Raw genomic sequence first — 12,756 nt, 5'->3', positions numbered from 1 at the left:
GGAGAGAGACAAGACTGAGATCACTCAGATAGAATGTCCCACTGACCAACAGGGAAAGGAAGAGGAACTGGGGTCCAAAATATGTTGAACCAAAAAGTGATGCTCTGGGCACCCAAATGTTGGGCTAGTACTCAAAAGGGTAACAACCTCTGGACTTTAAGTGAAAGTCTTTAATCTCCAGGTGGAAGCCTGGGTGGGGTGAGGATGGGGTGTTTGAGAGGGCAGAAAACCCTGCCTTGCGGCGCAAAGAGGATGAGCCGGAGCTGCTGGCGGGCTCCACGGCTGGACTAGGTTGGAAGCACATACTCCATCTCATCGGGGCTGAAGTACAGATAAATCAGAAAGCAGCTCCAGATGACAAAGGTGAAAAGGGCGCCCAGGCATGGTGTGAAGGTCTCCTGCTAGGTGGGAGAAAGGTGGGGGACCTGGGGCCAGGCTGAGGCTGCCGTGGAAGAGGTACCCTCCCCACCAAGGGAGCCTGTGGACACCTTAGGGTCGGCCACCCAAATCCTCTCTCCTGGTGCCACATCCTCTATGTCTGGGTGATTATGCTGGGTGGCGGAACCCCGCTCGCAGTCCCTAGTCCCTGGACACCCACAGGTAGGGCTGCCTCAAAAGGAAGCTGAAGCTCACTCCTTTGGGATAACCAGAGTCCAATCGAGAAGGCCCTTCTCGCATGGCTCTACCTACCCCCGATGGCAGTTGTTCTTTAGGGCACACAACAAACATTTCTCCTGTAGAGGGGACAGAAACGGCACAAGAAAGATCATTTTTTTCCCTGGCCAGCCTGCTGGGCACCTCACCAGGCTTCGCTATAGAGAAGGATGGAGTTGACTGAGCAGAACTCGGGAGCAGGCACATCTAGGGGCTGGCTGCACAGCAGTGGCTTGAGTCTCACCGCAGCCTCGAAGGCAGGTAGCTAAGGAAGGTTTCCAGACTAGGGGATTCATTCAAGGACTGGGAGTAGGGTGAGGCAAGAGCTCTGGGGTTGCGGGAGGAGAGGGGAGAGGGTCAGGGCAGGAGCAGCCCGGGGCTGTAGACTGTGCTGAGGGTGCACAGGAATTCACTTACGCAGCAACTCTGACAGGAATGAAGGGGACCCGGTGGATTAGTCTTTGTTTTTTGTGACATCATCGTCTTATTGCTAGCCGATGATGCTCCATCAGGTTCTTCCATTTTCTTGGGTCTGAGCTGGGGATCTTTGTCCGTCTTTCCTATCTGCCCGAGTTCCTGCTGCTCCTTTGGTTGTTTTTGAGGGGGACTGGTGGGTCAGGAGGGGGCAGAGATTTGGGGAGACTGTTTCTACCCGCACACGGGTGCATGGAAGGCCTTGACTTCCAGCCATCATAAAGGTGGGGCCAGCCAAGGCAGTTCCTTGAGGAGTGCATTCTTTGAGCCCCCAGGGTGCTGAGCAAAGTGGAGGGAGGAGGTGACACTTACAGCTTGCTGTTCTTCTGTATAGTCATTAAAACATCCATCTTTTCATCCATTTCCTTCTGCATTTCCTTCGAGAGAGAACCCAAGACTAGAATTCTCCTTCTGAAGAGCTTGGAGCTCCCCTCCTCCCTCTCTCTCCGCTAACTCCTCCTATCTTTTACTCCAAGAATCCTCACCAGCCTTGGCTAAGGGGAATGGGGCATGTCCCTGACAGTCACCTTCCACCCCAGCTCCACAGTGACACTAGAGCACAGGCAGAGGCAGAAGACTTACCATGGCCACTAGGTGAGCTAGAGGCTAGGAGCTCTTCTGCCTGACCTTAGGGATGAGGCTTTGAGTTGATGCCCGTGAAATGGCACAGCTAAGAAAACATGCTCTAACCTCAGAGATTCTGACTCCAGTGTTTGAACCCTTGTCTCTCTGTGTGTGTGTGTGTGCATGAGGAAGTAAGGTGAGGGCCAGATACACGGCTCAGTGGTTCAGAGGACACACTGCTCCTGCAGGGGACATGAGTGTTTGGCTCCCAGCACCCACATCAGGCAGCTTGCACCCGGCTTTTAACTCCAGCTCCAGAGGATCCAATACATCTGGTCACCTCGTGCATCCACCCCCACACCCCACAAACACACACATGGATTCACACGCATGCACGTGCACACAAACACACACACACACACACACACACACTAATTTAAAATAATGAAAAAAATCCTAAAAACGAAATAGAAGACAGTAGCTAAAACAACACGGCTCATTTATTATTCACTGAGAACTAAAGGAGAAAAATATCTATAGAATTTGGCCAGGGAAAAGCTGGAAAGAAATGGTGGGCAAGAAGAATCCCTAAGGGTGCAGAAGCTGTAATTGACAGTATTCATTGTGAGCGACAGTGAGTGTGGTGGTCATAAAAACAATTTTCTTCAGTGAAAGTGTTTCTAATACAGAAAGATTCTGAGCCAGCTTAATCGATGCAAAAAGCTGACAAAGCAGTCACACCAGTGGTGGGGAGGGGATGGTTTCTGAAGACAGCTGTGTCGATGGTTGTAAATGTCAGAATACACGGGAACAGTATTAAAATCTCCTTAGGGCCAAACACGCCCCTTGGGCTGAGCACTCCGTGCCAGTGTCCTTTACTCTTTCAAGTCTAGCCCAGCCTCTCCTTCCCGGTCTAAGTCAGCTCCACTCGCCCACTATGCTTGACAACTTCTCCACTGCCTTGTCCATCCAGATAGACACTCTGGGGTCACTATGGACACTCACTTAAAGACTCCATTATCCCGAATCTGTCACCAAGAACCACCAAGTCACCTTCCTCTCTCCCCTCTTCCCTGCCCCCTCCTCTAGTCCTCTCTCTCTCTCTCTCTCTCTGTCTCTGTCTCTCTCTGTCTCTGTCTCTCTCTGTCTCTGTCTCTCTCTGTCTCTCTCTGTCTCTCTGTCTCTCTGTCTCTTTCTGTCTCTCTCTCTCTCTCTCTCTCTCTCTCTCTATCACAGCGGGAGGCAATTGCAGATCTTCCCCACCTGCTCTGCGCCTCCCAGGCCACCTTGCCAGCAGCTGCTCCTTGTGTGTTCTTTAAGAAGCTCCAGAGACTGCTTGCTGCTTAGAGAGGCAAGTCCCAACTTGTCAGCTGTTTCTAAAATCCCATCAGTATCCACCGTGTGCCCATGCAGTTTCCCCCAGATGACCTCACTCCATGGCTTGTCTCCCCTATGACTGGGAAACACAGCCATCCTCCTGCTGTGCCCAAGCTGTTCCCTGCCTGAAATAGCTTTCTTTGTGCCTCCCCATACCCAGAGTGGCCACCAATAAAATGCTTATGGTGTTTGCATGTTAATATAGAAATAGTACATGCCCTTTGCAAAGAAGCTGGATAAAGCAGGAGAGTACTTAAAAACTGAATCACAGGACTGCTATCTGCCTTTTTGGTGCATCTATTTTCCAATCCTTTTCCTATATATTTACATTAAGCATTTTTTATAAGCCCTAATATTAATATATGGAAAACCATACTTTAGTTACTTCTCTATTGTTGGAAATTTGTGGCTCTTCCCAAATGTTTGCTGTTATAAATAATCCTGAAATGAAAATAGTTTATACTCAGTCATGTTGACAGTTTTTAATATTCTCATGGGATAAACCTTGAGAATGCCTATTTTCTAATATTCCGATTTTGTATGAATTAGTACTCTGATCAGTAGCTCATTGTCATAAACCCAAAATTTGGGTGTGATAGTTACATTACTTAAAGATAGATGCTGTGGTGTGTGTGTGTGTGTGTGTGTGTGTGTGTGTGGTGTGTGTGCCTGGGTGTGTGCACTTGAGTCCAGCTGCCTTCCAGGGACAGAGGCTTCAGATCCCCTGGAGCTGGAATTATGGGAAGTTGTGACCCCCACCCCCCCAGTGTGGGTCCACGGCAGGAGCAGCACACACTCTGAGCTGCTCAGTTGTCTCTCGGGCCCCAACTTCGTGTTACTTAACTGCACAGTCACACTGTTGTAAAGCCGTGTGCTCTCTGTCTTCGTCTGTTCTCTCTGGCTTGTCCGTCATGTCCTTGCCCATTTTCTCATTTATTTCCGATTGTTTTGTGTGAGATCTATATTTTATGGATTATAAACCCTTTGTCCCTTATCACAGTTATGGAAAACTATTTCCTCAAATTGCTTTTAAATTCTGCAATGGCATTTTTCCATCTTAATTCTTTTTTAAAACATTCATATAGGCAAATACATCAATACTTTGAAATTTGGCCATTATATTCATATTTATAACTTTTCCTTACTGGTTTTTATTTCTCAAGTTCATGTTATAGAGCACTTCAGCTTACAGAGCTAGTGAAAAGGTTTTTCCTCACAGAGTCGAGCAATGGTCTTCTATAATTACAGAACCCTTTGCTTCTGACATTTAAAACCACCTTTTACCACAGGGCTGGATCCAGTTCAGTGGTTGAGAGGCTGCCTAGCAATGTGAGACCCGGGGATCCAATCCCTAGTACCCCCCAAAATCACCCATATCAAATTTAAAACTTGATGGGCATATGGTTCTCAGCCTTAAGTGACTACTAGAACCCCATGGCGAAATTTAGAAGTCCCTGGGGCTGGGTACTCACTCGCAAAGATTCTGACTTAGTTTCTCTGAGGGAAGCCTAGGTTTAAGGGGCCAGTGTGACAGACCTCTCTGATCTCATCCATCTGAGGCTGATGAATGTTGTTCAAGTGTTTAAGACCCAATTTGCATCTAAAGGCACATGTCCAGATGCCTTGGGAAGAAGCCAAGCGTGGGAGGTGGCCTACAATTCTAGCACTAGGGGAGAGGCAGGAACAATCGAAAGCCAGAGGCCAATGTGTGTCACAGAAACTGTCTCAGTACATACATAACGTATATAAATACATACATACATTTTAAAATCATTTGCAGCACTTAAGCAACTCCAGTTTGAAATAGTTATTATTCAGTCTTTGGTCTGTATGGAGTCTGGGTGTTTGGATGTTTAATAGGCTCCCAGGGGATTCTCAGGACATCCATCCCTGGCAAAGGACCCCTTACATTCCTTCATTTCCCTGCTTATTATTAACTACCCCAGTTTGATAACTGTGGGTTTATCATGCATTTAACCCAGCAATCCTAGTGACCCTCAGAACTCTTGGAAATACTCTAGGCATTGCCTTTTGCCTGCTTATGCATCTGCATCAGTGATTCCTCAGGCTTCTAGTCAGCCAGGCCCAGGCCCTATCTGAGTATGAACCTGGGGTCTTGTCCCAAGTCGTTCTGAAACAGACGAATGTTTGCACACCGCTGCTCTGTGGTCCCAGTTATCGGTCTTGTTTTCTGAGCCAAAAGGGAACCATGCTGGGCCTTCAGTTACCTTCACATCAAGCTTGCGACATAATTTTATCAAGTCTAAGGCCCAGATTCTCTCAAAGGATTTAGCTCCTAATTCGCTCTCCCTACCTCTAAACCTCTAATTAACAGCCTGCAAGTCTGTCTAGTGGGTGATAGGGACCTCAAGAGCAGGGGCCTGCCATCTCTTCCGTCACTTCCCTTGTGACCCATGAAAGGCAAACAGTGAAAGCTTACCTTCATAATTTCCACAAACTCATGAAGCTTATCAAAATCTTTGTCCATTATATCCTTTATCTAGTGAGAAAGAAACATGCGATTTAACAAGGCCTGAAGTGTAATCCTGAAGCCAGTCACGGGGCCTTCTGGGCATTTTGAGTAAAGTGGTAGCTGGAAGGTGGGAATGGATGGCTAATAGTTATTCTGCATAAGCCCCTTTCTTCCTGAGAAGTCTACAAAGGGTCTAGTGTGCGTTTACCACTACCAGGTCATCTCTAGCAACAGCTTTGACATGTGGGGCTCAGAGCATGCTTGAATTACTCCTCCTTGCTTAGTCCCCCCATTCCCTAAGTGAGCTATTAGTGATTATATCCTAGAAACAAGAGCTGTGTCTGTGCAGCCTTCTTCGGGAAGATGCATGACAGTCACAGTTGATCTGTGACTGTCGTCAAATTCCTAGACAGCTCCTCTTCACATCACCCCCAACTTTAATACATTAGGGAATTCTTAATCGCTTGAAAAATGGGCTTAGAGGCATGGAATAAGTAAGAAATTAATGTTCTATGGTGCCCAGGGTTGGAACGCTGTAGGAGACCAGGTGTGGGCCAGTCTGCTGCTTCGCCCATGTGATTCCTGATTCCTTGACTCCTCAGGGTTTCCCTCAAAGTTCCACTTTTCCTCTCTTGCTGAAACCTTATCATGTTACCTGCTTTATCTCTTCCATCTTTTCCTTGAGTTCTTCTCTCACCTCCCTGAGTTCATTCTGAGGAAATAAATGTGAGAGAAACACATTGGAGACATCTCTCAACAGTCAACAAGGGCACATCCACAGGGCTCTACCAAACAGAGGAAAGGAAAGGGTGGTATTGGGACAGTGGGGCCGGGAGACCTGCAGGGGACACATTGAAAAGAGCACAGCTTCGGAAGGTTTGCCCCCAAACCCCAGCCTAACTCTGCAAAAGGCGGATGAGTAGAGAGTTGGGATCCGTCAGTAAAATAAATCCTTAAAACTGTCAGGATCCGGTAAGATAAACGTTGAAAAAGTAATCCACACTAAGGAGACATGATGGGCTGGAGATGTTCTAACTGTTGGGAAGGCTTGCTGCTCTTCCAGACGACTGGAACCCAATTCCCAACATCCACAGCTGGAAGTTAATAACTGCTTCTGACTCCAACCACACGGGGGTCTGATGCCCTCTCCTGCCTCTGCAGGCACACACAAAGAGACAGAGACAGACAGACAGACACATACACACACACAGAGACACACAGGCAGACACACACACACACACACACACACACACACACACACACAAACACACAGAACAGCCAGGGGTTGCTGGGGAGAGGGGTGCTAGAGGAAACACATGTCAGGGATCAGATCCCCAGGCCAAATGATTTTGCTGTTAGTAATGAGACAACTGGCGACATCAAAATAAGGATTTTATTAATAACTTGATTTTGATAATTACACACACACACACACACACACACAAGCAAACAAACAAAAATAAAAACCATAAGAGAACATGGTCCTTTTTAGGAAGTACATATTAAAGATCTGGGTAAGCTTAACTCTCAAATGATTCAGAGAGTGTCCATGGTCAGTCATTCTGGGTATCCATGGAGAACTGGTACAGGACCCTGTGATGAAGGTCAAGGGAAGAACCCAGGAAAGGGAGATACAACCAAGATGCCCACCCATTATCCAGGAAAGGGGGGACCAGGAAGTACCCACAACAGTTCCTCAGTGAGAGAAATTACAGGAACCCTGCAGATATCCAAATTTGCTAATGCTGACATCCCCTACATCCTGTGGACACCCTCCCATAGACTTTGAGCCGTTCCTGGCTCCCCTTCAATACACATGCAGTGTAAACGCTATGCAAATGATTACTACCGTCTTGTTTTAGAAACAATGGAAAAATATCTGTAGTGCTTTATCAAATCTTTTAAATCCCAGATTGGCTGAATCAAAGGCATGGAGCCTATAGATATGAAGGGTGTTGTGTGTGTGTGGCGTGTGTGTACACTGATGTGTACATGTGTGTAGAAAAGAAGACAGACAGAATCAGAGACTAAAGCAACAGCGGTAAGTCGGCAGCATTTAGGGAATCTGGGTGAAATATGTGCTAGAATTCACTATGCCATTCTTTGTAACACTTAGGTAAGTCAAATTGTTTTAGAGTAACAGATTAAAAATAAAAAACCAGGGCTTAGTTAAGCTTCCCGGCTGCAGGTACCCCTAGGTACCAACACACTCAGAAGTTAGCTGCTTGGCCACCCCTTTCACAAGTGATCTGTACCCTGGCCACGTAGGCCCAGACACTGACCTTCAGCTCCTGAGTCATCCCTTTTTTGATGAATAGCCCTTCTTGTTTATGTTCTTTGTGATCATATATCTGTGGAACGAAACAGAAAATTAGAGGCACTGGAAATAATAGGTGTGGGCAGGGCTAGAGAGTCCACCCTGAGTTCTGTCCCTCCCTGGAGACAGGGCACAAAGGGAAGCTGGTGGTCCTGCCTATGCAGAAATCCCTTTTGCACTTTTCTTTCTCTAGGTTCAGTGTGTTCACACCTCTCCTGGCTCAGAGAGCCTCAATTCTTCTTGTTCCCTGACCCTTGCACAGCCAGGCTTATTCCCACCTCAGGATGCTTCTTCCCTCCAGCTAGAAGGTTCTTTCTCAGACTCTGCTCTGCCAGCATCTAGTCCTTGTGTTCTTGCTCCAGGGGAGACCTTTCCCAACCGTAAAACAGTCGCCCCTTCCTGTCTCCTAATCTTCATTCTCCATGTAACAGGCGGCACAGTCAACTTTCTCTGTTGTTTATGTCTGATTGGTCACTTGTGAAGGCCTATGAAAACAAGGACCTTATCTTTCTTGTGTCCCCCAGCACCTAGGATAGGTTCTTGGCACCAAGAATAAGAAATGGCCCTTGTCTCCAATGACCTCCCCATGGATCTCAGGCCTGGCTCCAGGCATAGCTTCAAAACAGCTTACTTGTGTCAGCTCCAAGCAAACTTCCTTGTAGTTCTTTTTCTGCAGAGAGGGAAGGTCACAGTTAGCCACTTGTCAGGATTGGGGGAAGATACCAGTCAATCCTCACAAGAGACCCCAGCAACCACACGTTAGCTGCCGTTGAGTGTAGGCTCGTGTGGTCCCAGCACGATGTCTGCTTCTGGCCACAGCGCCTGGTCATGCTATCTGTTTCCAATGAGTGTATGCGTGTCACATACACATACACATACACTCCGTGGACAGAGAAAGCCCTTTTGAATAACTTTTAGGAAGCCCCCAAAGGTTCTGTCAAAGAATGGCTCAGGCTCTAACCTGCCCTCTCTTTTAGCCATACCAACGAGGGCATGTTACTCAGTGCCAGGGCCTCCATTTCCTCATCTATAAAGTGGGCTTAATCATTTATCAAGGTTATTTTGAGCCTTAGATGGGTCAGTTGGATTCAGGCCTTGGCTGGGTCCTGGACTGGGAAGGGTCTTGAAGACCTTATGTGGAGACATCACAGACCCCGTTCCTTCCCACCCCACGGCCAGGCACCAATTTACACCCACACCAGGCTGAGGCTGCTTTGAGCTCTGAACAAAGAAAGAAAATTGGAAGGTTCAAGGGTCATTTCCATTATCTTCTCTGTCCTGCCTCCATCTGGCAGGAGCTCACAGAGGCCTCGCAGTGTCTGGTGATATTCTTCCTTTACCGGGTTGGCTTTCTTCAGTTCTTCCCTCTTGGCCGACATGATGGAAGAGCCAGGGTGTTCTTCAACTTCCCAACCTCCCCACAACAGCCCCCTGGGATCGAGCCACCGTCCTATGCAACTTACAGGCTTAGGCAATGATAGGGAGACCACCTCTTTGTGTGCGGAACAGCTGAGGTCACAATGCCAGGACTCATATGCTGGCCTGGAGTGTCACCAGCTTCGGATCTGCCTACTGTTGCTCCTGAGACCAAAGGTTCTTACCAGGTTCCAAAGCCATAAGGCCTTAAGCCTGGGGCTGCTGAGGACCTCAGCCAGTTATTTGAAAGCACAGACACCTTGGGAGAAGCCAAGCCTTCGCTCCTGATGTAGAAGGCCTCACCCACTGACCAGGAGAGTCTGTCCCAGATGGCTGGCTTCTTGCTGGCACTTATTTCTTCACTAATATAACCCCCACATTCACCTCCACACCATCTCTTTTCTTGGCTCTTTTATCTCACCAGAGGAGGGTTGGGGCAAGAAGGAATATTGAATAGTTCTTAAGAAGATTCATCTGTGTGTGTGTGTGTGTGTGTGTGTGTGTGTGTGTGTGTGTAATGCAAGAGGTAATTCTGAGGTTAGCTGTTGTTTGTGTTTGTTTAACATGGCGAACTGGAGGCACATGGCATCTCCTGGGGCCTAACGTGACTCAGAATCTGAGTTGGGGAGCCTCATTTCTCTCCTCCTCCGTGGGGATTCCATGTCCTCCTCTCGTCTCAAGGGCTACTAGCTGGCACAGAAAAGGCCAGCTTGAGCATTCTGAGGACAGGTAGCCCAGTAGTACGGGAAGTAACCAGGATATGTGTGGATTATGCCCACACCAGGTACCTCCCACACACCCACCTGTTTTTCTTTGTGCAGCTGCTGGGTCCTTCCGGGGTCAGCTTCCTCAAGAGCCACCTGCAGCCACTGTAGCTATGCCTCCTAGGTGGCTATTTCCAATCATGCCCCTTCCCCAGAGAAAGCCTTGGATCTCGCTCCCCTCTACCAAAGAAGAACATTATGCTTCACACTGGTCCAGGCAAGGGGAGGATCCAGACCTCATTTCTCCACATGTAAATGAGAGAACCCTGGCTCCAGCTGACCAGTTTCAAAGTCTGTAACAGTGGACACATCTTCTCTTCCAGGCTTGAGAGCCTCAGAACGCTGCAAGTAATGATCCCTTTGCTCAGCAGAGCAGACATTACATGGCTACCTCCTAGCCAAGCCCACATGTGGGCATACTGAACTATATGTCAAACATATAGATAGGAAATAATCACCCTCAGTGAGAACGGGATTTATAGTGAAAAACAAGCTCCCCCCGTCACAAACAATGCTGTGCATTTTACTTTCTCATGGTGCACCCAAACACATCATTGTTACTAGTATATCCTCGAAGAGCTGGGAACCAGTTTATGAGCCTAAATAAATTAGTTTCCTCTTCCTTCTCCACTTTCTCCTCTTCTTCCTCCTCATTATTTTTATTATTTATTTATTTGGCAGAGTCTCATTTTGTAGCCCAAACTGACCTGGACTTCGCTATTTTGCCTTTCTGTTGCTGTGATGAGAAACTACTACCAAGAGCAACTTCTGGAAGAGCTTATTTGGGCTCAGAGCTCCAGAGCAAGTCCGCCACAGTGGGAAGGCATGGCAGCTAGAGCAGAAAGCCGAGAGCTCACATCTTCAAATGCAAACATAAGGAAGAGAAGCAGGTGAAACGGTGGAGGCTTTTAATCTCAAAGCCCGCCTACTTCCTCCAGCAAGGCTGCACACCCACATCTCCCCAAACAGCACCAACAACTAGGGACCAAGTACTCAAATTCCCAAGACTAGTGGAGCCATTTCTCATTCAAACCTTCACAGCTATGTAGACCAGCTCGGCCTTGAACTCATTCATGGCAGCTCTCAAGTCTCAGCCTCTCAGACTCTGGGATTGCAGCCAAGAGTCACCACACCTGGACATATTATTATTTTGTAGCAAAAGAATATTTTGTAGCTACGAGAGATGAAGGTGAGGCAGGGTTTCACTGCTGGACGTCACTGCTGTCACTTGGCCTCCTATAGGCTGTCCTGACCCGAGGGATACCAGGTCTTTCCCAGAACCCCTTCAGAACAAGGCCCCCTGCGCCAGGTCAGGATCATAAGCCCCACCCCCCACCCATGCTTCCCCAGGACTGGGGGACAGCAGAGTGTTCAGAACAGCGAGGAAAACACACCAGAGCATCTTTTCTCCAAGTCGGTGTAATTTTGATGCTCTTTACAAAGGTCCCAGGCTGCTTTTGTTTCATGGAGATAATGTTGTGGGCAGAGGCTCAATGGAGACACTTAAAATGGCTGTAAGACTCTGAATTTGGTCTCTTATGACTCCAGGACTGTATATGCTAGTATCTGGCCCACAATGAAGCTCAGTCTTCAGCCATTATCTACACAGAGCCTAGAGAATGGGAGAGAATGTCCTGTGTGCCCAGGGGGTCTGTTTGATTACAGATATTCTAAAGCCTGTCAAAGAGGATGGAGCATTTCATAAACATTCTCAGAATTCTGGCTATAGTCTCCATTCAGCCCCGAAGTGACCCAGTTCAGCATCCACATCTTGATGCCCTGCTGTACTTGGTGGCTCCGCTGGGCCAGAGAGACTTCAGTTCCCATCTTAGGGACCTCCCGATGCACGTTTGTTAGAGATTACATGGGGGTGATTCCTGTGTTGTCCTACTTTGACTTATAGACACCCTCAAGAGCTCTACCCTGTGCAGCGTGAAGTCGTCTTTCATCTCTGACCCTTGGATTACTATGCAACTTTTGATCTTTCCTTTAAATAGTATACCAGAGAAGCTATAGCTATAGTCTGCTCACATTGTTTCTGTGGGAAAAAATTGCTAAGTCTGTCGATGTTATCTGAAGGGGTTCCTCTGTTTTGGGAATAAGCGTGGTGTGCCCAGATCGTTGTGAAGCCCCAGTCATTTCCGTACAGCTGAGGAGGAGTGGAAAATCCCTGCGAAGGTGTCCTCGAGGATTGTTGCCTTTTCTCATTTGTGCATCCACCAGGCCAAGGATGTTTGCCAGGTCTACCAGACCCCAAGGGAACCAACACTCCTGCACAACCAACCACAACAGAAGATGAAGGACAACCAAGGAGTCACCAGCCACCGGAGCGCTCCCTGTCAGTGTGACTCCGGGGACCTCCTGACTTAATGTTCTGTCTTGGGATAGGACCCAAGTAGAATGTGACATGCATTTCTGTCCTTCCAATTCCAGCCCCTTCCTGGAAGGCTCACAGTTGCTGTCCCTGTCACTACTTCCTCTCAATCCGTGACACTTTCAAATTCCCATTTGTCACTGAAATAACAGAAGTGAGTGGAACCACAGAATCTTTGGACTGGGCTTTAAGGGACTGTGTCTCATGTGGTAGCTCATTGAAGATCCTAGGTGGGAGGGTTCCAGGGTTTGTCCTGGTAGCAACCCTTGATACCCCTGCTCACAGATCCTAGGTGTGAGGGTTCCAGGTTTTGTTCTGGTAGCAGCCCTTGATAGCCCTGCTC

The 12,756-nt window shown here is 47.9% G+C and overlaps 1 protein-coding gene across 3 annotated transcripts; it reads right to left on the bottom strand.

Annotated features, from left to right (window-relative positions):
- Window positions 1–287: 287 nt before the first annotated feature.
- On the bottom strand, window positions 288–9,238 carry Tex35 (testis expressed 35). 3 transcript variants are annotated; one of them, XM_038349999.1, is made up of 9 exons: window positions 9,200–9,238; window positions 8,491–8,529; window positions 7,825–7,893; window positions 6,198–6,254; window positions 5,510–5,569; window positions 1,441–1,505; window positions 1,072–1,261; window positions 691–734; window positions 338–401 (listed from the first exon to the last, which is right to left on the bottom strand). In XM_038349999.1, the coding sequence occupies exons 1-9, from the start codon at window positions 9,236–9,238 to the stop codon at window positions 338–340; spliced, it is 627 nt and encodes a 208-aa protein (XP_038205927.1). The 3 variants fall into 3 exon arrangements, with proteins under 3 accessions (XP_038205926.1, XP_038205927.1, XP_038205928.1); XM_038350000.1 differs by having other exon boundaries at window positions 338–398; XM_038349998.1 differs by lacking the exon at window positions 691–734 and having other exon boundaries at window positions 288–398.
- Between the last annotated feature and the right edge of the window lie 3,518 nt (window positions 9,239–12,756).

This window comes from Arvicola amphibius, chromosome 12 (assembly GCF_903992535.2).
Source record: "Arvicola amphibius chromosome 12, mArvAmp1.2, whole genome shotgun sequence".
Lineage (NCBI taxonomy): Eukaryota > Metazoa > Chordata > Mammalia > Rodentia > Cricetidae > Arvicola > Arvicola amphibius.
The sequence above is the reverse complement of the archived record's forward strand: the minus strand, read 5'-3'. Positions and strand labels throughout refer to the sequence as shown.